Below are 27,501 nucleotides of genomic sequence, written 5' to 3' on the forward strand. Positions count from 1 at the left end.
TTTCTTTCTTTCTTTCTTTCTTTCTTTCTTTCTTTCTTTTTTCTTTCTAACTAATCTTTCTTTTCTTTTCTAACTAATCCATCTATCCGACTTCAAACTACTTTAAACTTCTTCAAACTCTCTGGTCCGGCTTTCTCAAGACAACTTAAAGTTTGTCTCATCAAACTTTTTTTCTAGTTGTGCATTAATCTCTCTCTGTCCATGCAGGTATTATTTGATGATATCGGCCCATCTATGATTCTTGTGGACAGACCAGATCTCCAGCTGCAGGTCATCCTGTCATTCCTGCAGTTCCTAGGTTTACCTGGACCTTCAGGACGGTTTTCTACAACCTCTTCCTCAAACATTCTACTGGACGATCTCGCTTTTCTTGAAGAGGGCCCAGACCAGGAGCGACCTCTGACCTCTTATGACCTCCCAATGGCTGGGATCTGTGCAGTGGGTCACATGACATTTCTGAGTGACTGCAGGAGGCAGACAGGGCTGTGTAAGGCAGGGGAGGAGTTTCTCCAGAACGTTCTACAGCAAACTCTCCCCCTCGTTTCTGCACAGGATCAAGCTGCTATTACTCTCTGTTGGCTGCAGTACGAGAAACTCAAGGTCTGTGTGTGTGAGAAAGAAAAAAATGATAAACCATAATTTCTGCATTCATAGATATTTCTCATGCATACAATCTCAGAAAGAATTGACAGTCATATTACATGCAAAATCAATTAAAAAACAATACATTTTAACATTATTTTCACAATAGTTTTATCATAATAATAGTTATCATATTTATAAAATAATCATGACAATTAAAAAACCTATAATATATATGTTATCATAATCATGTGATTCATTTGAATTATATGAATATAAATTAGTGCTGTCAATCGATTTAAAAAATGAATTAATCGCACATTTTTCTGTAATTAATCGAGATTGAACACACCTAACATTAAAGTTTTTAATATATTGTAATAGTTTCACATTGAATCTCCAAAATAATGTAGAAACAAATATTTGTTTAATGGTTTCTTTTTACTAAGCACTGTGAATGAAGGCCAGTATCACTGATGTCTCTATTAATTAAAGCCATTATTGCCATTCAACATTACAGTATAATTGAAAGCAAACATTTTTAACATTTAATAGGCTTTAATTATATATACTTTTAATTTAAGTGAACTTAAACAAATCTTTAGATAAACCCATTGTGACAATAAATGTCATATTTAGCTGTGCCTTTAATATATCAATGCCAAGGTTTTTTTTTTTTTACTAGCCCAGTCAGTCCTTGTTATATTTTTACCTGACCTGCTAAAATGCACAAAAAAGTTACAGGTTTATTAGGCTGCTTTCACTTTAAGACTTGACGCAGATTGGGTTGGTTCTATTTCAGAGACGGTCTGCCAGAGACGGTCGAACATAGTGGAAGGAGTCGCGTCTCGCAAGCCATATCGAGAATCTCGTATTGATTTGTCACCTGTGACCCTGACCGATGACGTGTCGGAAGCTATATCCGCTCCGTTCATGTCACGGTCGTTCTCTTTGTCATTCTCGTGAAGAGATCTCACTCGAGTGTGCACAGCGTTTTTGGTGAGCAACTGCTCCCCGCTACAGCTGTGTCTCGGGAGAAATATTTGGATTATATTTGGATTATATTGAATTTTTGGATTATCAACGTGCATCGGACCATATACCCACTGGTTGTCCAGGGTTTGTTTGGAACCGATCGCTACTAGCAGTGTTGAGGTGAGTACTCACGTGAACTCAGTGGTTAACCAGGGTTCTGTCAGACTGCGTGTAGTGTTGTTTATTGTCTGAACGACTACTTTATGTTATGCTCATTGGTTAACCAGAGTGATACATTGATAAAACTTGTTGTGGAAAACCCCATTGGTTGAACAGGGTTTTTTTCAACTACTGGTCTGGAAGTTATGGCAGCTTCATGTTCCCTCTGCTTCGGTCCAATGGATCTCATGGATGCGCATATTCAATGTCCCACTTGCCTGGGTATTGATCACCTCTGAGAGGCTTTAGTAGACCTATGTCCTGAATGTGGTTTGATGTCCTTGGAGATGAGACAACACCGACTGCCTGAATTAGATCCTGAGTTTAAGGATTTTGCTTCATCAGCTGGGGCAGCGTCGCATGTGAGCAGCAAGCGTGTGGCCAGTGGGACTGGAATTCCTTCAAAGAGGATGCGAACCTCCTCGGAGTCAAGTACATTGACACAGCAAGTAGCTGAGCTTGCGAACGCAGTTCAAGGCATTAAAGCTCTATTATCTGTACCCCCTACTCGTCAGAATGTGAGTGAGGGGACAGGGGTGGGTGTTTTAGCGCCTCCCTTGCCCAGGTGTGAGCTGGCATCCAGGTTGTCCAGGAGTGAACCAGACACTTTATCTATTGCGGCCTCTGACTCCTTAGACCGGGAGGAACATGATTATTATAAGCCCATGGAGGAAACCATACCCTCACATTCCCAGTTCCAACGTTCCCATAGCGACGATGCTTTTAGTCTTCAGGATGCGCCACCTTCAGTGGTTTTCTCTCTGCAGGACACACTCAGGATGGCGCTCGCTAAGCGGAATTTGGATCCACTTCCTCCCCTACCAGGCCAGTCAAACCTCTTGCGTCGCTCGGTTTCCCAGCAAGAGGATTTCCTAATGCCAAGTTGTCCTGACTTCACAGATGTTGTTTCTTCTGCGTTTCGGTCAGCTCCTTTATCCAGACCTGATCGTGTGGCTCGTACACTAGCGGCAATGGCTGAAGCTGACGAAAAGGGGCTTGGTAACATGCCCTCAGTTGAGCCATGCGTTTCTTCACTGATAGTGTCGCCAGATGAGGCTCTCCGACACAATCTTCGCTGTCCCAACCCAGAGTGTAGACGCACAGATGATCTGTTGGTTAAGATTTATAATACTGTCTCACGGTTTAGTCGTGTGGGGAATTCCATGGCTCATCTTCTGCTAGCACTTCATTCTGCTTTGAGTACTAACCCACCAGATAATACCACATCTGAGTTACTTGAGGCTTCCTTACAAGCCTTGGGTTCAATCGCTTTCTCTAGCGGAAAGGATCTTGGGCTTACTACTCAGGCTAGGCGACAGGTTTGGCTAGCACAGTCTAGGCTTCCAGAGGGTTGCCGTAATAATTTTCGTCAACTACCACTGGTACCAGGGCAGATTTTTGGTCCAGCCGCTCAAGAAGCTCTTGAGCGCAGAGTTCGTGCAGTGGAGTCTCGGCCCCAGCACTTTGAGCGCAGTGTGAATTATGGACCATCCACACATCAAATGCCTGTTCGTCATGCAAATCCACTCCAACACAGGCAGGGACAGTCTTACAGGCTTGTACAGCAGGCAACTCGACCTGGGTATGACTCGAGAAGGGAGGCATCCCGCGCTCGTAGACCACCCGCTCGCCCTGAGGCGACTTATCGTCGCCCCCCCAGGGGTAGGGAAACCGCTCCCCATCGTCGGTGATGGTCCAGGGTCTGTGATGGGACATTTTTCAACCTCTCAAGTACAACTCTGTAGAGGGATTACAAGCAACAAGTGGCTCCTCGACACACTCAACAAGGGCTACTGTCTTCAGTTCCGTCACAGACCCCAATTATGCACACACACTCGGCCCACAGTGGTTCGGGACCCTCGTCAAGCTCTCGCTCTAGCTCTCGAGGTCCAGAGGCTACTGGAAAAGGGTGCGGTAGAGCTAGTAAACCCCCAAGTCCATCTGGGAGGATTTTATTCAAAGTACTTCCTAGTTCGCAAGAAGGATGGAAGTTTCAGGGCAATCTTGGACCTCAGACGTTTGAACAGAAGTCTCAAACACCTTCCTTTCCGCATGCTGCGTGTCAAGGATGTCCTACAAGCAGTCGAACCAGGCATGTGGTTTACCTCTGTGGTTCTGAAGGATGCGTATTTCCATATCCCCATTGCACCTCATCACAGAAGGTTTCTTCGGTTCACATTCCAGGGCAGGACATACCAATATCGAGTCCTACCGTTTGGCCTCTCCCTCTCTCCCCGTTTATTCACACGGTGTATGCAAGTGGCACTAGAACCTCTACAATGGGAGGGCATGTTGATTCTCCCTTACCTGGACGATTGGCTGCTTTGTGCCAGATCACCTCAGCAAGTAGCCAACAACACACAGCGCCTACTGGAGCATGTTACTGCTCTAGGACTGAGGGTAAACCTGGCGAAAAGCTGCCTTACTCCATGCCAGTCAATACGTTTTCTGGGATTACATCTGGACTCCAGAATAATGAGAGCTACCCTCACAGCATGCAGGAGGCAGGTTATACGAGGAGCCATAACAAGGTTCCAGGTTCGGCGCAAGCTACCTTATCTTCACTTCTTACGGCTAGTGGGCCTTCTCACGGCAGCCTCATCGGCCATTCACTTAGGACTTTTACACCTTCGTCCTTTTCAGCGTTGGTTGATAGCCAGACGGCTGTCAGCAGTTCACAACCGACATACCCTTGTTTTGGTGACAACCAGTTGCTCTGTCTCCCTAAGGCTTTGGGACCACCCCCAGCACGCAGAGAAGTAGTGACAACAGATGCCTCTCTCTCCGGATGGGGAGGGCTGTGGCAACACCAGGGCGTGCAGGGGAGTTGGACCTTGCAGCAGACGACATCTCACATCAACATCCTAGAGCTATGGGCAGTGCTTTTAACCCTAAGACAATTCAGACAGGAGTTATCGGGGAAGCACATCCTGGTGCGGACCGACAACACCACAGTGGTGTTTTTAATCAATCACCAAGGGGGCAGCAGTCGACCTCTTTGCCAGCAGGAAGACAACACATTGTCCGCTGTGGTTTGCGGAGCAGGAGGAGCAGGGATCACTAGGCCAGGATGCCCTGGCCCACGACTGGCCAGACCTCCTCCTCAATGCTTTCCCTCCAATTCCACTTCTCTGGCCTGTGCTGAGGCGTGTGCAGGTGAGACGACACAGGCTTATTCTAGTGGCACCCTGCTGGCCAGCGAGACCGTGGTTCAGTCTGCTGTTGGCCCTTACAGCCGGTCCACCACAACCATTGCCAGTTCGGAAAGACCTACTGTCACAGATGAACAGGGAGCTTTGTCACCCCTCACCGGGCAGGTTGAATCTATGTGTATGGCCCCTGGGGTTGAGGAGGAGCTCTCACAGTGTTCCGCAGATGTGAGGAACACTGTCATGAATGCAAGAGCCCCATCAACACGTCGCACTTATGCCAGTAAATGGAAGATCTTTGTTTCATGGTGTACAGATCGGTCTGTTAAACCAGTCACTTGTTCCATCAGATCGGTGTTGGAATTCTTACAACATTTATTGGACACTGGGCGGTCCCCAGCGACTCTAAGAGTATTCGTGGCAGCCTTGTCGGCACATCGGAACCCCTTGGGGGGGAAATCGATTGGTGCAGAGAAATTGGTGGTGGCTTTCCTTAAGGAAGTAGTACGTCTTAATCCACCGGCACGGATAATGCATACCCAGTGGGATCTTCAGATGGTGCTTAACAGCCTGCGTTTACCGCCTTATGAACCGCTTGAGCAAGCTGATATTAAGAGTCTTTCGATGAAGACTGCTTTTCTCTTGGCTATAACGTCAACCAGAAGAGTAGGTGAGCTTCATGCCCTCTCGGTGAGTCCACAGTGTCTCAGATGGCGGCCTGAGTAAAATCAGGTTACACTCTGGCCGAATCCAGCTTTCCGACCTAAAGTGTTGACTGATCGCTTTGTGAACCAGCCCATTCAGCTTGCGGTGTTTAATCAAGAGGCTTCCCAGACAGCTGTGTGTCCAGTGAGAGTATTGCGACAGTATGTGTTGAAGACTGCTTCATGGCGCACCACTGATCAACTGTTTGTCCGTTTTGATGCCTCTCAGAGGGGCTCACCCTTGTCGAAGCAAAGGTTGTCTCATTGGGTGGTGGATACCATTGTACAGGGAAATGATTCGGCTGGTCAGACAGTTCCAGCATCTATTAAATGCCATTCAACCCGGTCAGTGGCTACTTCTTGGGCAGCACTACGTGGGTTGCCCCTTTCTGATATATGTGCAGCGGCTACATGGACGTCACCTTGCACGTTCACAAGATTCTACAGGGTCAATGTGGCCCCTATTCCTTTGGTCAGTTCGGCTGTGTTAGCGGACAGTATCTAGATGAGTGGCCCTCGTGACTTGGTTGTATTCGTCTTCCACTATGTTCGACCGTCAGAGTCTCTGGTCACTCAGATTGAGAATGACTGCAGAGAACGACCGTGACATGAACGGAGCGGATATAGCTTCCGACACATCATCGGTCAGGGTCACAGGTGACAAATCAATACGCGATTCTCGATATGGCTCGCGAGACGCGACTCCTTCCACTATGTTCGACCGTCTCTGGCGGTCTTCCACTATTCATAGAACCAAGGTTACACCAGTAACCAGCGTTATCGAGAACCGGTTCCAAAATTCCCAAAACCGGGGATTCAATAAGACGTGCGTATTTTGATTCCTCTTATCGATTCCTTTGTGTACATTTTAATATGACTTTAAACCATTCAAGCGTAAAAAGGCCCGCACACTGTTTTCTGTGCTGCACACAGATCCAAAGCGCATGCTTAGAAAGTGATTTTAATGTGATTTTAAACCCTAGAACTGGAATCGATAAGCGGAAACGGAATTGTTAAAATTCAAATGATACCCAACCCTAGATGATGTGGATCTGACACGCATCCCATTTTCTCACAACTCTTTACATTCATTTAACACTTTATCTAATTTTAGACTGTGCTTACGAGGATACTCGACAAAACAGGAATTTTGGCATAATTTTGTGTTTTTGTCCGTTCAAGCATGAAACTCGATGTGACACTGGTGCTCTTTCTGAAGCTGCATTTTGTACGTGCATTTCGGGTGTTTGTTCACAGAGAACCGCTTCAGCAATTGGATGAATGATAGTGTGGTCATAAAAACAGATGCTGTGTTAATTGCGTTAAATATTTTAACACATTAAACTGAAAAAAATTAATCCCATGCCTTAACACGTTAATTTTGACAGCCCTAATAAAAATATATTAATAGTAATTTTACGGCTTTGACATTTTTTAAAAATTATTGTGAAATTCACTGTAATTTGTACTTCTTTAATTCCATTTTTGCATCATTCTGTAACCTTCATTGCTTTTCTGTTTTAGGTGCTGAGATGTTTACGCAGTGGAAATAAAAGGCAACTGAAGTCTCAGGGAAAGCGTAGTAAACGACTAGCGAAACGGCTGCTAAAAGAGCCCGATAACAGGGGAAGTCTGGCACTTTGGAGAGAGTATGCCTATCTAGAATGGCTTCTGGGTAACCTGGAAGAAGCGCGCAACGTATTTGACACTGCCTTGGGCATGGGTGTATCTAGAGGTCTTAATGACCCTGTTCTCTGCAACCTCTGCTTTCTCTATGCCCAATTAGAGGTAGAGCAGGCCTTAAGTGGTGGGACAGTCTCCTGTTCCTCCAAAGCTGTCTACATTCTAACTAAATTAGCTGAGGGTGCGGCTTACGCTCCTTTCTCTGGCCAGATCAACCCAGTGGCCATATTGAAGGCCAGGAAGGCCTATGAACAGGCCCTGTTGAGCTTTTTACCTGAGCAGAGCACAGACAGCAATGCTGGAGCTCCAAAGAAACTCCGCAGGACATCCAGCCTGGTTGGATGCTTTGGGCTTTTTCAGTACCTGACAATGGGGATAGATGCAGCTGATGCCGTATACAGTAATGCCATCCAAAAACTGATTCCCACCAACTTGAATTCAGAAGTGACAGATGATTCTCTGAGGAGATGCAAGGTCTTTGCAGACTGGGAGTCTGTTGCTGTCCAGCATGTAGCACTGCTACGCCACCACACCAACACCAATGTGTTTCCTCTTTCCCGGCTAAGACTGGCACTTACAGATGCCATCTCGTTACTGCCCTCCAGCGCCTTGTTATGGCATCTCTACCTGCAAACAGAGAACCACTATCACAGCGCAGGCCGTGCCCGAAGGTTTTTCTACAGTGTGGCAAAGAAAACTGAGAGTGTTGTGCCTTATCTATTCGCCATCACTGCAGAACGACGACTCAAACAGCTTCTGGACTCTGTGCAGAGGTGAGAAAAAAATGAGTTCTCGTGAGCTTTTAATTTTTGTTTTCTTGTCATTTTGTTTTGTGTTGTTTTCTTGTTTCATATTTTGGTTTGGATTGGTTTTGATTTTGTTTGGTGTTGTGTTGCCTGCATTGTTAGTACGTGAACACAAACACTTCTGGCACTGCCCAATTTAACACATCGTAACTAATGTGTCGAAATCGATTTCAAAATGTGACACAAGTGTGTTGCATTCTGAGTGTTGCAGCAAGGGCTGCCTTTTTTATATTTTTTCTTACAGTCAGTGATCTCATTCAGGTCACCCTACCGCCATGGTGGAGGAGCAGTTGGTAGAGATTCTTGCAGTGACAATTAGTTCAAGTTAGTTCAACTGTGCTTGCTTATAGCCAGCTACCTGATTAATAACAATCTGTGGCCGGTTGCATAAACTGCTTAGGACCAGGCTTGAAGAAAAAAAACTTTTAAAACTAGTCTAACTTTTTTAAATCAGTTACTTAAAAAAGGAGGTTAGGTCTACTTTAAATTGAAAAAATAAGACTGATTGCCCCTTGACTAACTGCTTGTTGGTCAAACTAGCTCTTAAGAAACAGTCTTAACATAGTGGCTAAGATTATACCACTGGCCCCTGGTTTAGTAGCCTAAACTGTTTTCTTTTTTTATCCAAAGGTCCCGTCATCCTGGAGAAACTCTCCCCGGCCAGCCAGTGATTGGTCTTAGCAATCGTATCCGCTGTCTGTTTGAAACTGCTACAGCAACAGAACAAGGGGCCCATTGTCCTCTGCTGTGGAGAATGTATCTGAACTTCATGGTAAAGTTGTAAACGCGGTACAATTAAGAAATATTTAGAAATACCCAGAAAAAAACAGCTTATGTCCTGTGTGTTTTTTTACAGGTATGTGATGGGACTGCAGAGAGTGGCAGTGGAATCTTCTACAAGGCTCTACAGGAAGTGCCCTGGGTAAAGGTAAGGTTCACTAGACTCACACACAGGTAATGAGAAGTGTTACTGTGACAATGATCCTCAACAAACCCTTCTCCATACGCTCCATGGCATGATGTCTTCAAACAGATGAACTGCATAATATAATGTTCCCATCCAGTCTGACTTCTGACCTGTAATGCTGCCTGAATCTTAATCATACACTGTTTGTTCGTTGGCCAGAGGAGAACTGGCCCCCTGACTGAGCCTGGTTTCTGCCAAGGTTTTTTTTCCCATTCTGTCATCTAATGGTGACTCCATCCACGCCTTTCTTCGCCTTTGTCGCCATTGGCTTTTGGCTTGCTTAGTTGGGGACATTTCATTTTATATTCAACAATATTATTATAACATTGTTTTCCTGTTATCTCTATAAAGCTGCTTTGAAACAATCTGTATTGTAAAAAGCTCTATATAAATAAAGGTGTCTTGACTTGACAATGACCACACTTAACACTAGTGATGTAGTACTCGAATCCGGTCTCGAGACCGATTTTTGCTTTCTCGGACTCGTCTCGGACTTGTTCCTTCAAAGACTCGGTCTTGACTCGGACTCGACCCTTCAAAGACTCGGTCTTGACTCGGACTCGACCCTTCAAAGACTCGGTCTTGACTCGGACTCGACAGTATTTGAAAAACAACAGACTCGGTTTCGTCCCCATCACTACTTAACACATTTATTTTCAGCCTCTCAGTGTGTGTTAGTTTAAGTGCATGTGTGTGTGTGTATGTGTGCAGGTCTTGTACATGGACGCCGTGCAGCTGTTTCCTGAACGTGTGCAAGAGTTTTTAGACCTTATGACTGAGAAGGAGTTACGTCTGAGAGTGCCCATGGAGGAGGTGGACATCTTGCTGGAGGAGTAGCCATCCAAACCCTTACCCACATTACACTAGAAATCAGTAACCACTGACCAGTAACCAACCAACAGAGACTTAACAATCTATGAAAAAAACAACAGATTTTATTTATTTTTATGCATTATTAAATGTATGTTTCCATGATTTTGGGAATAAATGATTACATTTTAAACTCTAAGTTTTCTGTCTTCTTTTAAATGGAATGTTTGTGTGGGAGTTTATCATGGTTTGTTTGTAGTGTTTCAGTTAGCTGAGTGACCTGGGGCCTATACCATGAAGCTGGTTTAGCTGGCTAGATATGTTTCAGTTTAATTTGTGCCAACCCTGAGTTTTAGGCACCATGAAAGTGGTTTGGCTTTTAGAGGTGTTCATTGCAATTAATTAGGTATAAGTAATGTGTGTTCCATAGCTATCCTGCTCCGTGGCAGGTTATGTTCCAGGTAAGAGATCTCAAACCAAAACTGGTCTAATCGGTACTGGCAAAGTGACATGTCTGATGCAATAAAGTCACTCCCCCTGTTTCTACTCCAATTTAAATGTCACCACATAGCAAATGATTTTTAAAGACAAATCGTCTAGCTTTTAGCAATGCTTAAATCATTTTGTATGATTTAGATATTATGTAATTGTTTTACCCATAAATTTACCCAATTTTAGTTTATCAATTATTATGCACTTAGTTTAAATGAATATAAAGGTCTTATAAATAAGCTTTAGAATCATAGATAAAGCTAGAAAATGACTACATGTGAACTTAAATGTTCAAATCTCTCTATACCTATATTAACTATATAAACTAGCTTCACAACTTTTCCTTTCAGTGATATAAGTTTTAGTTGTCCTCTTTCATAGACAGCTCTTTTCTTCTTGCTGTGTAAATTTATTTAAATTCTTAATATTTTTCAATCTCGTAATATTCTTTTTGTTTTTAGCTAGTTTTGTCAATTCGAAACTAATCCTGTAACCCTGAGTTTGTTTAAATACTCAAGGCCCTGGTTGGTTCTAGAATTAAAGTTTCAAACCAGCTAGAATCAGCAGACTGTTTTGGCCAGCAGAGGGCATCAATACCTTCTGTCTGTCCTATGTCCTGGATTTGACCCACAAATTTACAACCTCAGATTAGGATTATCTTTAAATACCAAGAGGTTGTTACAGTGCTTTAAATTGATCTTTAGACTGCAACTTTCTTTTCATCTCCCCATGCTAGCTGCTGGAGTGCTGGATTTGAACCTGACATTTAAAGATGTGCATTTAACTGATATAAAATTGTTGGTGATAGGAAGAAACTTGGGTTTTGTAAGGCTTATAGCATGACATTTTTCATCCAAAATGTCCAAACATTCAGCATGCTTTTTTAAAAGCTTTTGTCACTGTAATGTTTGGGTTTGCTATGAGTCTCAAAAGAATGAGATTGGAATTGATGTCATAACATTTTAGAAGGTATTACCCAACAGCACCTTTGGGGATTAAGTACACGAGTTTCTTCACAGCTAATTCTTTTCATTTCACTGTGAAATGTCATGAGGAGCAGACTAAAGGGCTCTGGAACGACATGGTACATAGTCACTCTTATATAGGCAAATGATCCAAAGAACAGTCACCTACATGCTCTCTTCAAGCTTTTTGGACCTTTTTCGTCCCTTACCATGTATTCAATAAATGAAAGAATCTGAATAACTAATTTAATGTGAACTTTCAGGATTAAAACACAGAACATATTTGAAGAGGTTGTTTTTTATATATCCAGTATATACCTCATAAGTATAGCTCATTAATATACTGCTTGTTTAAATACTTGATGGTACTGTAATGTATTGGTGATTTCATGTATTTTTTTTGTATAAGATGATCTTTCATATCTGCCACCATATTTATTTGAAAAGCAGTGCAATAATGTTGCATTGCAGCTGGTTATAACATTTGGGTTCACAAGTTATAATTTATAGAGTAGGCCTATACATTGCAAAAAGTGGTAGGCTAACCTAACTTTGTAAGAATTTTTTTAACCTTCTGTTGTCAAATAAGCTTATTAATATGAATTACTTTTGAGTATAGTAAAACAATAATAATAAATATTTTTTTTCTTTCTTTTTCTTCAATTTTGAGGAGATAATTTTAAAGTATATTTCTTAAACTTCATTGATACAGTATTTGTTATTATATGTCCAAATCAATCTCCAATTAATATTTCCAAAATGGTCATTCCAAAAGTATTTATTTCGAGGTGTTGCAGGGCAATGAATCAGGCATCTGAAAAATGTATTATTACATTTACAATCTTTAATATCAAAGCAGTTTAAAAAAACCTGATTTTTAAACATTGATTGCTTATAAGTTTCACTACTGCCTCGCAAATGTCTCAAAAAACCTCCTGGTATTGTATTGCATCAAAAGAAATGCTATATTCTCGTAAGATATTGGAATCCCAATTTTTTTATTATTCAGTAGGCTATATGTAAATAAGTACCTAACCCTCGGTATTTAAAAGTTGTGAGACCATTATGATATCATTTTAACCATTTATCATTTGTAGATATCCACCAAAGATTATTAATCCAACACTGGTTCTTAGACAATATTATCTCTGAATTGCTTTTCTTTGACGAATGTAAGGAAGAAATCTTCTTCTAACCATTTTGTTCTTTGTCCAATGTTGAGTCGGAAACGAGATTCAAATAATTAATTTAAATAATTGTTACTTTCATCGGTCTTCCATTAATAGCACAACGTCGTATAGATAAACAGTAGCCTATAGGCTAGGCCTTGTTAATGTGCCCTCGGTGTGATGATCAACCAAATTCAATTCAGTGCTTTCTATAACGTTCCTTTATAGCGTGTTCATATTTCTAATTTAGCAAAGGCTCTAAACCAATTGATAAAATCTATGCTATGTCATGTTTTATGTGGGGTTTTTTCTTTCTTTTTTTTCTTTTTTTTTGTAACAGTCTGTGGGGGAAAGGCCACGTCAGACTGCCTGTGATCAGTGTTGCCAAATCGTGCTTTAAAAACCAGCAACCTGACAAAACAATCTCCAAATACAAATTATTTAATCTATTGATCTGATGTAATGTGCAATGAATTTGCATAACACGTACACTACACAAGATTTTAGCTGTTATATACAACTGACCAGGCATCAAAGGAGACATTTCGATTTCTTATAAATTGTTATACCTATGGAAAAGCGAAAAAGTGTGCACACATAATCGTGGAAGAGTTTGGACTACGTGAAAGGGAAAACAAACTACAGGGATTTATAATAATAAACATGGACCTTACTCGTGATTTTTTTATATAAAAAATGAAAACGACATACAGCCTTTTTTTATCTTTTTGCTTTGCAGTTCGTTTAGTTAGAACAGCCTATTATTGGAAATACAACTTTTCTCCAAAACACCAAACAGTCAAACAAACAGATATTTGACAGCTGCTCTTAATGGTCAGTCATACTTTGCCAAGTCCAAATATTCTGGAAAAAGCAAACAAACGAACAAACAAACAAACGCAACCGGTGACTTCCCCTATCGGCAAGCAATAAAACAAGACCTGTTCAAAAGTGGACATGGCAACACGGTCTCTAATTAAACACGTTAAACTGTCCTGCAGTATCGCTGTGTGGCCGCGAGTGGCGACACAGACTCGTCCAATGACTCGTGGCCGTTCGTAGTATTTCCTTTTATTTAGGTGAGTTGCCGATCAGCCAAATCGTGAAGTGGGTTGAAAACATTCGCAAAGTTATTATTTCATTCTTTTGGCTTACTATAATCAGTTAGTGTGATCGAAGAACATGGCTTCTTTAAGGGATCGAGCATTTTGACATTTAAAAACACGAAAAAGTCCGATGCAGCTTTCCTCCGTGTTTCAAGCTGCTGGCTGTCAACTTGTGCTCTAGCTGCAACAGCTTTCACCGAGTGTTTCTCTTCATTTGCGCTGGAAAACAAATATTGCGGTATAGTGACAAAATAACAACGCGTGGGCGTTTGCGCTTTTGAACCATGACCACTGAAGTTGCAAGTGACTTGGACGTGACAGTCAGTTGTTTGGGCGAAGGGAACCAAAACAAGTTGGACGCGGATCGACCCAAGAAACCTGATCGACCGAGCCACGAGGAGGGGCAGCAGGATCCTCCTCAGGTCGACTCTAAACATCAAAAACAGGGGGACATGGAAAACAAAGCGGATGGGTTAAGCACGGACAGCACGAACGACAAGGAGAACGAGCAGAATGCATCAAGCCACAAAGCAGAAACTGCCCAGAAGAAAGTGATTGAGGCTCCTCCGCCGACAGTGAACCCATGGATGAAGAGGAACGCATGCCCTCCTAATAATCCCACCAACAGCTCATTACAAACAGGTAGAGAGTTTATGCCCGTAACACACATTTATGCCTCCAACAGCATTTATTCTCATGCACACATGTGCTCTGTTAGCTCGCATGTGCTACTGCAAACAGGAGCGGCCATTAAACTCATTTCAGTTCACTTTTATAATCTTTTTTGCATCCTCGTGCACCTGTGCTTTGAAACATATGATAACGTCAGCTATACTTTCATTTAATTACAATTCATAAACTTTGTGCCCATATCCGTAAAGTGTGTTTTTCATACATGGTCAGAGAAACGAGCCAATCAGAGACGAGGGTGTGGCCTGTTAGGGTTAGCACCAGTGATGGGACGTGCGACTCTTTTCAGCGAGTCGGTTCTTTCGAACAATTAAGACTGATTCAGCCAGGCCTGTAAATTATGACGTCATTCCAGGCAACCTGCGTGACATTATCCCCTAAAATCTTTTTAATAAAGACTTACGTGTGCACTTATTCCTGTTTAATGTACTTTTAATAATAACGGAGTTTAATGTAAGTTTATTTTATTTAACGCATTTGGAATTCAAAAGAAGCATTATTAATCAGTTTAATAATTCAGCTTTTGTTTAAAGTTGTAAACATGTTTCTAGTACGTTTTACTTGTAACATTCCTAACAGTCGTAAACAAATCTTTCAGAGATCGCGTTGTTCTGTTCAACCGATGCATTGAAAAGATCCGACTCTAAAGACCGATTCATTCACGAATCTGACTGACATCACTATTTAGCATTGTGCTAAACCCACAGCTCGTTTAATCCTCTAAAGCGGCGTGAAGCAATGTAGATCAAAATTCTCTGCTTTATCCAGACATTTAAAATGGTCTTCACGTGGATGTGACTGTCACTGGGGTGTTTTATGCTTTTAGGGTTGAAGCTTTTGTGGTATGGCTAACATGCTGTGCTGTCCTGGCTCGCCTGATTAAAAACACTGCTGTTGTTTAAGTTAGAGAGAATACATAAAACACACACCCTGACCATATTACTTTATTCATGTTTATTTATAAAGGTTATCTTAATAGAGTTCGCTTCAGTTCAAATTGGTTTAGTTTGTTAAACGCAATGCGTGTTGCTGTCAGGAAGCCCGGAGCTCGTTTTTGCCCATTTGTGATGTGACCAAATATGGTGGTAGTGGGAATAAACGCCCATCAAACTGCCCGTTCCCACATCATTCTGCCGACAGTCTCATGTGTGCCTCGATCATTTGGGTGTATTTGGACAGACTTGCTGATGTGGGCAGATTCAACCCCCCTCGCCACTCCACCCCATCTCATCCCATCTCATCTCATCTGATCGAGTTGCACGGGAGCACGTGTAGTGCTGAGCACTGCAACTCCAGCAGGAGCTCATGAGAGGCCTTTACACCCTCACTGCTGTACACTGGTTTCAACCCTGCTCATACAGCTGCTAAACGCATTGTGTTTGGGTTCTTGGATCTTCATAGTGTTTGTGGTAGTGTGCAGCTCACCTGTTGAGTAGACATGACTATGACAGTATAGTGTAGTTTTAAAGTAATATTAGACCACTCCCTTAAACTGTATTCATTTTAAAGTAGATTGGCTAAAACAGTGGTGTAGATTTTGGCGACTACCTGTTTGAAAACTGAAATTTGAGTGCAAAAAAAGAATGCACTTTGCTTTTAAATAACTAAAAGTCACTTAAAGTAATAAGAAAATCGCAAACCAGAAGAGCAGTTCACTAGCTTGTTGTTGAGGATCTCATTTCAGGGTCTGATCAAAACACCTTTTAGATTGTACATCTCAGAAACAAGATTGTTTTGGTCATCAGTTTACATTCAATGTTTACTTGCCAAAAATAGCATAAATATACTGAGTTTTGAAGTCAGTTTTGCAAAATGTCAGTGACATTTTGGAGGCAAAAAGGCATTTGTCTGTTGTTAGTAGTGTGGTGACGTATAAAGCACAGATCATGCTGAAGTCACTTTCAAACTTAAACATCTCTCTGTTGGTCAGCCCTTCAAATTCACTTGACCAACTTGAAAATGAGTGAAATCTGTGTAGGGAACTTTTTTGCCTTCACACGAAACTCCTGGTCACATTGGTTTCCTATTGAAATGACTAGATTTTGCCCACAAAATGTAGCCGAGTAACATTAGATGTGCCCGACCGCATTGTTTACTACCAGCTGGACTAGTATTAGTTTGGTTGGATGGGTTCCCATCTTGCACCTAAAGTACCATGAAGTAGTAATGCATTTTTTTTTTAATTCAAAGAAACCGAAATTAACATTTTTTTTTTATTTAGCCAAAAACTGAAAATAAAGTTTCTGTAATTTAATTAGGGTAATTGGATAACTGAACTTGCTATGCTATTTGGGGTGCTGTGTTCTGAGGGGATCAATTAAACCAGTCTGAGATGAGCCAGCTCGATATTTAATCCATAAAAGTTCTACACATTGCTTCTTTGGCATCACTTTTGGCCACGGTGAAGTGTATCTACACTGCTGACATGTTTACCTTTTTTTTAGCCTTTTACATCATTTGGAAAAACACTAATTAAACGCCACTGTTTTTCGATCAATGATTTTGGCCATCCAAAACTATTGGTTAAAACTGTATTGGGTGATTGGGCATCTTGTCAAATAGAGATTTTGTTTTCAAGCCACTCCAGGGAAATCAATGTTGTGAAAGGTCTTTGAATGATGAAACCCCTCTGTTGAATACTTGACATCCGAACTACATGATCAATTTCCTGTTTTTCCTTATGTAAAAAACAGTTGTGTTCAGTTTGAATGGAGATGTCATAAATTAGCATTTCTCCTTTGTGGTTTGACCGAACCATCACAGTCTGTTGTTGTGTGAGTTATGTCAATCTATATGCATTGCACATGTCATTGTTCTGATGAATGAACAGAGCTTTTAGATCTCACTGACCTTGTTAAGCCAAAGATCTTTGTTCTTTTTGCATTATGGGATACGTGTCATAATTCCAAGTATTTATGAATGGGACCATGATATGAAAGAAGCTCTCTGGTTGATTCTTAGGGATCCGTGTTGAAAATCTGTAATGTGTGCATCACTTGAATGATCAGAATTCTGTCAGATGATGTATCGACTGATTGCAGTGTTCTAACAACCATGCCACTGCTCCTAGAATCTGTACACATGACTTCTTGGGTGACATTTGAGAATAGACTGCTCTCCTGTCAAACAACCATAGTGTTTGTGTTGTGACAGCATCTTTGTTATAGGCAGCATTGTCTACTTTGACAGCAGTTTACCTGAATAAGGTCATTTTTAAGGTTAGAAACCTCTTTGGCTTAATGGGAATGTCACATTTTCAAACTCTTTCCACTTTTAGGATATGCAATATTTATATTATGTACACTACCTTTTTAAAAGTTAGGGGACATTAAGATGCAAGATGACTCTTAACACTTTCCCCGCCATTGATAGAAAATTCCGTAATTTATGAGACAAATCTTTCACGCCATTGACGGAAATTTCTGGCTTTTTGTGTTTTCACTGTGATACGCTGTGACGCATCTTCTGAAAGAGGACAGAATCTCCTGATCAAAAGACATGTGAAGAAAAAGCAAAAAACAAGCGATAGCATATGTAAGCAGATGCATAGACTATATGAAATAATGCAACCATCAACCTTAAACAGCATGAGTCGACCCAGGATGAGCTATAGGATTGTGAAAGCTTTGGGGGTGTTGATGGATGCGACCTACTACATCTATGTTCGGATCATCGTTCTGAATCCGATCTGCATGTAATCTTTGACAAAAGCGCGGTTTTCTCAGCTTTTTGCTCAATGTTTTTCTATTTTATTATTATTTTATTTATTTATGAAATTTGCCCACATTCTTGTGTGGATTATTAAATACATTAAGCTAGAATATTTTTTGTGTTTGCTTGTTTAAAAGCAGAGGCTCTGTTCTTTCTTTAGATATATTGCATATTTTGATATTTATACAAAAAAGTATTATGAGGTCCATTCAAATTTTGTGAAAATAAGCCAAGCCTTTGAGCTGTTAGGAAAACCTGAGCTAATGACACTATTTATTTCGTGCACTAGTGTCTATTAATTAAATTTTTTAAAAATCAGTTAAATTGACGTTTTATATGACTGGTTCAGGTTGTTGAAGCACATACAAAGAATATACCTTGAATGGGTTTTAAACTAGATTGAAAAGATGAAAATATGTAATTTTCTTTATCGTATTTTTATATTTTATATGTCAATGACCCAAGTTACAACTTAACTTTTGGAGAGCTTTTATGATTTGATTAGCAGTCCGACTGGCTTTTCTTAATGTTTCTGGCTTGACATATTAGTGATTTAAATGATCGTTTGCATCAAAATAATTTATTCAGCCTCGGGCGGCACTAACTGAGAGAAAGGTGTCGACGGGACGGTATCAGTAAGTCAGTGTGTATGGTCACACCCCACACTGTCGGCAAGCGCCCAGTGCCTTATCATACAGGCCATCCTTTCAGTAATGATAAAGGACCCCGGACACTCCCAGAAATGGGCGTCCCTTTCTATTGCCTGTTTAATCCCAACAGCTCCAAAAAAAACAAAAAAAGTAAGTAAAGAAATGTAAACCGGTTTGTTGGCAGTTATAACATAAAGTAGCGTTTGTTTCTCCCCCAGGAAAAAGCTTTCAATCTTGCTGTAGCCTATTTCTAAAGGTTTTGGTTTGATGATCATTTAAGGCCAGAATGCTACACTTAGATAGCTTATGGTTGTTCCTCCACAACTACAAAGAATTTGAAACTCCTACTGTGCAAATGTAGATCCCTTGATGTTGCAATGAATGGATAGACGTTCATTAAAATGCAAACAGACGGTTGCCACATATATAGTGCTAACCTCCTTCATGACAATGTTTCTTCTCTTTTAAGAATCCAGAGGTTAGGCTAGACTACACCAAGAATAATTTTTTTAGCACTCGTATTCCTTTTGTTATTTTAAAAAGCAGCTGTTTATTTGCTCATGTGACACTTTAGATCTGTTATTTTGGTGGGGTTGGCGGGGGCAGTTTGTCAGGAAAAGGCCAAACGCTTTGTCGGTTGTGTGAACAGTGGCACAAATACCCATATGGGGCCATGTCATTGTGTTGGGGGGATTTGAATACCACGGATGACTCCACTTTCACTGGCCCTCATAGAAATGTTTGCTGCTCCGTCTCACAGAGGAAGTTAATGTTTTACGTGTGTGGATGTGTGACCTTGCTGTGCAGGTGTTGGCGTGTGGCTTTACAATCTAAGTGAAGCTGTTCCCAGATAATTGACCACAGCACTTAGTCCGCATTGGCCTGCCACACTGGATGCACAGAAAGAGACTTTTGTAGATTTTTAGCGCAGATCTGTGATATCCAGAGGATCAAAATTCAATGTGCATTCATGAGTCACTTTAATAAAGAAATGCAGTATTTTATGGTCATACTTTGAGCTATTAATTGACTCAAGTTATAACGTTTTTGTATCCTGGAGGTGTTTTATTGATAATCTAGACTCTGTGCCCATGTATTAATCAGCTGTTTTGAAATAATGCCGTTTGTAAAATGCCTGGAAAGAAAAGTTATTTCACGAAGTAAGGCATTAAAAGACATTGCTGTGTCAGTGTGCAAGTCATTTAACAGATGGTTACTGTACAGATGCCTGCATAATATGTGCAGGAGTTGCTTTAATCTGTAAATGTTCAAAGATCCATTATCACTTAAGTTTAACTTAGAAGGTTCAGCTCATACTGCACCTCTAGCATAGGCGAAACTAGCTTCATATCGACCAAAAAATCTAGAGTTCTTCTGCTGTAGAAGATGTGTACAGTAAGGGGGATTGTCTTCAGTTATTGAATGAATGATCGATAAATGCATATCGGAGTAAAGTTATAAAAATGCTATTTATAACTATTTATAAATGGCTAAGGTGTTACTACTCATATAATGTCAGTTAAATTCAATGAAAGCTTCCTAACTGGCTTTAAAAGCTGAATTAAATATGGTGATTTGTAACAGTGGGGTTTGAGCATTTAAGCAATTATGACAGACGCCACAGCCTCAAAGTTGTTGACTGGCGTGTTCTGCATTCATGTAGAGTTATTAACTTTGCAGTTTTCTGACATGGCAATTGTGGTAGTAGTAACAATAACAAAAATATTAATAACAGCAACAGTATGAAATAAGTTTGTTTTAATAAAAGTCCTCGAATGAACTACATCAAACAATCAAATCACAATCTCCTGTTTTTGTTCTTTGTCCACAGAACCCCAGAGTCCTGCCAAAGTTGTCCGTGCCAGCAAACCTAGATCCAGGAAGACCAGTAAGGTAAGGCGCTCTCTTATGTAAGTGAATCGCCAACTGAGGCCATGTGACATTTATCCGTTTAATGAAGACAAATGAATAAACTTAAATACCAGCTATCACATATAGATAGTGCATTAATCTATTTGGATAGATCATGTATTTTTTTTTCGGTCTGTTTGTGTAAATCTGGAGTCTTTTCCTCCAGTCTATTTGTGTAAGAGAGTCTTGCGTCTGTATGTCCTGGATCAGGGGTCAGCAGCAGCCAGTCATAGAGCAGCTTGGCTTATGTTTGTTTTTAAGTGGATATTTGTTCGCTCTGTTCTGTGTTTTTTGTGGGCGATAGTCAACAGTTTTGAGTACATGAGTTTTTGACTTTTACCTCAGTGGGACATTCCAGAGAGAACACATAGAGGGCTCAAATTCAGTCCTGACAGGGGCAGTAGAGTTGTCCCAGTGGCTGACTCCGAGGCATTTTAGTTTGTCTCCACTTACAAACATATACTACACTTGACAGGTTTCCTTGTACGTTCATGACCCCTAGCATGTTATTTGATGTTCCATCATGCATTACAGTTTTTTTGAGTGGAATGTGACGCCTTTTGTGTATGCCTTGTTAGTTGTTACACCATTTAACTCCAAGGCACTCCCTCGCAAATTTAGTTTGTACCGTCTAGCTTTAGCATCTGGGACACCCAGGACCCATTTCAGGACGATAGTGGAATCCGATACGCCGCTTGGAATTCTGGGTTGCTTCGCGACTTGAGGAATGATTGACGTTCCTCCGTTAATAGAAAGTGAAATGATCTCTGAAAAGAAACACCCACACTTCCCCCACAGAGTCTGAATAATATTTTCTATGTTAAATAGTGGAAAAAGTTGATGTGTAAGTTGGAAACTCGACTTAAAGAGTATTTGAGACATAGATGTCAGTGGAGTGGGGCAGCTGCTGTTCATAAATCATTCAAACTGGATGTTTATATAGCATGCATCTGCACGTCGCTTTTCTAATGAGAATCATTAGGGAATAATGTTGTTTTTTGGTTTGTTCAAATCAAATAAAGTTTTTTTTGTTATGTGCATTTTGCGCTTATGTTCTCGCTCAGGAAGTGGATTTTACAACTCAGATGTAACTTTTTTTCTTCTTTTCTTAATCTCTTTCCTTTGTTCCTGTTTGCAGTCAAGTGACTTCAGTGACATCACAAACTGGCCTACCCCAGGAGAACTCGCCAATAAGGAGGTGAGGAAGAATCACAACCTTTTGTATGGTTTATAGTAGTTTTATTGTAAATTATTTAAAAGAAGACCAGTCAAGCTTTTAAAAAAAATTTTAACATCTAAAAAAAAAAGACGTATTACTTATTTTAATTTGTTCCTTCTCTCTTGGAAAACTTAGATACTGTATTTGGAGAGATAAAAAAAACCAAACGTTGCCAGACATAAAAAAGTAATTAATTTCTATAATGAATATGAGTTTTAGTTGTTTTGTCAAACTGTGAAATATTTTATCAAGGATAAATTGCTATATGTGGGGGTGGGGAATTAAAAACCTTATCCCGTAATCACAAAAGACTGGAAACATCATTCAAATACGTTGGTCACAAGTATGAACCCTGAAATACATTGTTTTTAAAATTATAGAATTATGGAAATGTAACTATTTTAATTTTAGTTATTTTATTGTATATTTTTAAATGTAATTATTTTATTAGATTTTAAAAAAATTGCCACTCCTTGTTTCTGTAAATAAAAAAAGTTTTAAAACAAGCAGCTTTGTCATTACAGCAGAAATATCCTAAATCGAGTGCCATCATATTTGGTCTTGGACAGTGGAAGCCTTGGAGTCAAACAGGTTGAGAACAACTGTGTGTGTAAAAGGAATAGTTAAAAAACAAATATAAAATAAAATAGATTTATATACTTTATAAACTAAAATATATCCTGGCAAGATTCAAAATAATGTTGTCTCTTATCCTCTGTGTGTATTTGTGTGTTTTTTTTCACTCTTCTTCTGTGGAATGCAAAAGTAGATATTTAGCAGAACTTCTTAGCTGCTGTTTTCCATACAGCAAAAGTGGATGTAAAGCTCCAACTTGACTTTTACAGTCAAGCTCCAAAAATAGGAAAAAAGCCATACCATAAAAGTGGCCCATATGACTTGTGTACTATATTTCCAGTTACTTAGACATCATATGATAGCATTTAACGCATTGAAATTTAAGACATAATTCAAGTCTTTCCTTCTGGCTATTCAAATCATGTATTTGCTTGTATATTCTATTGTATTTCTTCAGAAGACTTGAAATTTAGCACACAAATAATATGGACAACATTTTATAATCATATTTGTGACCATCAAATTTTCTGATCATGACAGTATAGATCCTCATTCATTTATATTTGTATGGAAAACAGCAACCTGTTCATTCAGCTAAACATCTTTGTTGTTCCACGGAAGAAGAAATAAAGCATACATCTTAAAACATCATGAGGAAGAGTAAATGTACTATGCTTTTAAGAACTGCCTTATTCCTGCGTTTTTGCTTCTCTATATGTCTGTCTGCCAGTGTTCAGATTTAGAGTTATAATCCCATGAAATTATGAAACTTTTATGCACTGTCATGATGAACCGTGTTCACTCCATATCATGTATCTGTCTTGTTGGGTTTCACTGACTGGACTACTGGCTTTATTCTGCTGAGTTCAGATTTATTTAACTGAGATATTGATTTTGTTGCACTCCTCAGCAGCAGCAGAATGTGATAAACACACATGGGAGGAAAGGGACGTCTGGATGGAGGGAGAGGAAGAAGGATCATGGGGGGGAGAAGGAGAGTGGAAGTGATGGGAGTGACAGTAAGGAGAACAGGGAAGCACAGTCGGATCCGATAACTGGACTTTCGAATGAGAAAGAGACCGAGGATGGAGAGGAAACACACAGCAGTGCCCCCCGCAGGAGAGGAGGTGAGACAGACCGCTCAACTACAAATCCATATTTGATTTACATGGCTGTGTTCGTATCCTTACTACAAGCTGTGCAGTGTATGTTGCTTACTGTTTTTTTTTTCTTAAATAACAGATGACAGTTTTACACAGACATTTCAGAGAGTAGAGATACATCTTGGACATATGACATCTTCATTTGTCATATGACCTCATCACATTGCATGGTTAAAACTTTCCAGTTATCTTGTTGCAAATGAACTCTGTTGTTATCCAATTTTGTGTATAAATATGCCTTAAAGTTTTGGCAGTCTGATGAATAATACACACTGTTTTCAGTACTATACGCTGTATACACTACTGTTTATAGGTTTAGCATTGGTAATCTTTTTTTAAAATGTTTTTGAAAGATGTCTAAGGTTCCAGTTATTTGATCAAATATATAGTAAGACAGTAATATTGCAAAATATTGTTAAAATTTGAATAGCCATTTTCTATTTTAACATTTTTTAACATGTCATTTATTCCTGTGATGTCAAGCTGGATTTTCTGCATCATTACTCCAGTCTTCAGTGTCACACAATCCTTCAGAAATCATTCTAATATGCTGATTTGGTGCTCATGAAATATTTCTTATTATTATCAATGCTGAAATCAGTTGTGCTGCTTAATATTTTAGTAAAAACTGTGATGCGTTTAAAAAAAAAAACGCTTTTATTTGACATTGAAATATTTGATGATCTATTTTGTTTTAAATGTCTTCACTGTCACTTTTGATCAATTTAATGCATCATTGCTAAAGAAAATTATTACTTAAAAAATGACCCCAAACATTTGAACAATAGTGTACAGCAGTGTTAATTTCGTTGACGAAAATAACGACGAAAATTATTCGTCAACGACATTTTTTCACAGACGAAAACGAGACGATAACTAAATAAAACCTAGTTTTGAATGACAAAGACTATGACGAAAATCTATTGACATTTTCGTCAACGAATAAAAACTAGACGAAAATGTTAGATAGTGACGATTTGGGAAGCGATCCGTCAGAACTGATGTCCTGCGTGTGTGGTAGATGCGCACATTTGTAGGCTACTGTAACGTGATCTACCCCGCGGTCATAAAACGTTAAAAAATGTGAACGTCTGGGAGAATGAGTAGAGCAGACATATAGATCTCTGAATAAGAGTGACGATGCAAAAAAGAGCTCTATTCGGTGCGGTTTTCTTTGCGCACACACCTAACCCGAAGCGTGCAGTCATGCACAATACACGCTGCGAGTGGGCTACTGAATTGAGCTCTCTTTCGTGTCTGAATGGAGAAATACACAACAGTATGTCTAAATGTCCTTTTTGGAGAGTATTCATGTAAACTATGCTGGTTATGTCTTAAACTGTGAGTGTGTCGGATGTGCATCAGTGCAATTGTATCCGCATGTCATTGGACATGATCCGACGTCTTAAAGTGACAGTGGCAATAAACCTAATGCGGTCCGTGTCCTTAATTTTGATCAAGCAACAAAAGAAAAAGAGAAAAGCATTCACTGTTTGTTGATAGCTTTAATAAGGATTAATTATATTTAATTCATACAAATAAATATGTCTGCTTGAAAGAATAAAGAATGATGTGTAAGTAGTTATAAGGAATGAATATATCATTCATTGTAAAGAAGACTGTGTTGTACTTTAGGAAAAGTGGTTTTATTTCATTTTAAGATATTTTTTAAGTAACAGCAGTTAAATCTGTATCTGTATTGCATGTTCAAACTTAAAAATCATTCATATTAATAGGTTAATAGATGTTTTCTCCGGGAGTATATGGGTTTGGAAATTTTAGAGAAATTCTAAATTAATGCATTACAATTGAACTAAACCCATTATATTTTAGTCGACTAAATCTACTGTAGATTTAGTCGACTAAAATGTTATTGTATTTCGTCGACTAAAACTAGACTAAAACTAAAACAATTCAGATGACTAAAATATGACTAAAACTAAATGGCATTTTAGTCAAAAGACTAAGACTAAAACTAAATCAAAATTTGCTGACAAAATTAACACTGGTGTACAGAAGTACAAACTACATACTTCAGCTACTCAAGTATGATTTTTATGCAATTCTGAATGTTCCATTCATAGTTCTTGAAGGTGCACAAACTATTTGATACCTGTTGGCATGAATGCAGCATCATGCAAAAGGTTGTGGTTACTGGAGCCATTGTAAAAATGTCCTATTCATAGTAGTATTTATTATCCATGATTAATTTATTCTGCATCTGATAAAAGGGGGGTTCGGCATTCGGGAACATGGCAGCAATCATGAGGGGTTTCAGTACCACCCTTATGTGGTTTAAAACAGCTGAGACGGATATAATTATATTCTTTGTCTCATATCAGTGATCATTACACACACACTGTAGTGATCTTTTTTTTTTATCCCTTATCTGCATTAATTAATAGTTAAAGGGGGGGGGGGTCATTAAACAAGATCATAATCATTCCCAAATTCATTTGCAAGATTTTGTATTTTGTTTAAAAAAAAAAAACTAAACACAATGGCATGTAAAGCAGACAGTCATATAGAATTATGGGTAAAGGTCAAATGTAATTACCCATGGTCACTGGTTTGACTGTAACATAAAACCACGAGTGGTTAAAAATGGCTTCTAAACATCTGTCTGCTGTATTGAATGACATGTTTCAAAGGGTTATACAAACTTGTCAAAAGTACTTCTCGTTTAATTAGATGGGAAGTGGAAAAAAATTACTTGACACCTTTCAAACACTCGAACAAACTTCGAGAAATGTGTTAACTTGTACATGATCACATGTACTTGCAGCAACCTCCAGCTAAAAAAGAGTGAGAAAAGACAGACACTGAAAGGATTGAGAGCTTAGAAATTCTCATGATGCCTGGGCGGGTTTCAGAAACGTAAATGCTTTAAATCTCAGACGCATGTCTTAACACATGCACACTGCCACACACACATTCAGACACTCAACATTCTTGAAGTATTACACACAACTGATTACTTAATTAAATGGGTCTTTAATTACTTCATAAATCTCATATTATTTTTTTAAATTTTAGTGAGGGATCATTTGTTATGAATTATTGTCTAAATGTTGTGGCAGGACATGTGCAGGAGTATATAAGACATTACTAAAAGCCCTCATACTGGTTTCGGAAAGTTCTGTTTTTTACATAATGTGTGTTAAACCATATGCACTACCGGGTTTTCAGAACTGCATTAATTCTGGCATAAATTCAACAAGGTGCTGGAAACATTTTCCTCAGAGATTTTGGTCAGTATTGACATGAAAGCATCACGCAGTTGCTGCAGATTTGTTAGCTGCACACCCATTCCGCCGCATCCCAAAGGTACTCGATTGGATTGAGATCTGGTGACTGTGGAGGGCATTTGAGTATAGGGAACTCATTGCCATGTTCAATAAACCAGTTTGAGAGGATTTGAGCTTTGTGACATGGTGCGTTATCCTGTTGGAAGTAGCCATCAGAAGATGGGTAGACTGGGGTCATAAAGGGATGGACATTGTCAGCAACAATAGGCTGTGGCGTTTAAATGATGCTCAATTGTTCTCCAGAAGTGTGCCAAGAAAAATCCTCTACACCATTACACCTCCAGAACCAGCATGTATCATTGATACAAGGCAGGATGGATCCATGCTGTCGAGTTGTTTATGCCGTTTTGTTTTGTTTTGTTACAGAGTTACTGTTACCTTTCTATCAGCTCGAACTATTCTGCCACTCACTGGATATTTTCCTTTTTTTTCCTGACCATTCACTGTAAACCCTAGAGAAGGTTGTGAATGAAAAGCAGAGTAGATCAGCAGTTTCTGAAAAACTCAGATCAGCCTGGCACCAACAACCAGTCACCTTTCTTCCCCATTCAGATGCTCAGTTTGAACTTCAGCAGATCATCTTGACCATGTTTACATGCCTAAATGCATTGAGTTGCTGCTATGTGATTGGCTGAATAGATATTTA

The 27,501-nt window shown here is 39.7% G+C and overlaps 2 protein-coding genes across 11 annotated transcripts in view; both read left to right on the forward strand.

The window, feature by feature from the left end:
* Nucleotides 1–10,088, forward strand: part of nrde2 (NRDE-2, necessary for RNA interference, domain containing) — a 36,433-nt gene extending 26,345 nt beyond the window's left edge. For both annotated transcript variants that reach the window (XM_077239669.1, XM_077239668.1), the window contains exons 11-15: nt 208–600; nt 7,154–8,085; nt 8,749–8,890; nt 8,975–9,046; nt 9,797–10,088. In XM_077239669.1, the coding sequence (XP_077095784.1) occupies nt 208–600; nt 7,154–8,085; nt 8,749–8,890; nt 8,975–9,046; nt 9,797–9,922 (1,665 nt within the window). In that variant the 3' untranslated portion in view covers nt 9,923–10,088. The remainder of the gene's footprint in view (nt 1–207; nt 601–7,153; nt 8,086–8,748; nt 8,891–8,974; nt 9,047–9,796) is intronic.
* A 3,435-nt stretch (nt 10,089–13,523) lies between these two features.
* larp1b (La ribonucleoprotein 1B) overlaps nt 13,524–27,501 on the forward strand; it is a 29,159-nt gene continuing 15,181 nt past the window's right edge. For 4 of the 9 annotated variants that reach the window (XM_077239670.1, XM_077239673.1, XM_077239674.1 and 1 more), the window contains exons 1-4: nt 13,547–14,269; nt 20,510–20,571; nt 21,728–21,787; nt 23,295–23,511. In XM_077239670.1, coding sequence (XP_077095785.1) covers nt 13,912–14,269; nt 20,510–20,571; nt 21,728–21,787; nt 23,295–23,511 — 697 coding nt within the window. In that variant the 5' untranslated portion in view covers nt 13,547–13,911. Of the gene's footprint in view, nt 14,270–20,509; nt 20,572–21,727; nt 21,788–23,294; nt 23,512–27,501 lie in introns of all 9 variants that reach the window. The other 5 variants (XM_077239676.1, XM_077239677.1, XM_077239678.1 and 2 more) reach the window with 5 other exon arrangements.

This window comes from Siphateles boraxobius, unplaced genomic scaffold (genome assembly GCF_051911475.1).
Source record: "Siphateles boraxobius isolate OS27281-9 unplaced genomic scaffold, OSU_SipBor_1 22, whole genome shotgun sequence".
NCBI lineage: Eukaryota > Metazoa > Chordata > Actinopteri > Cypriniformes > Leuciscidae > Siphateles > Siphateles boraxobius.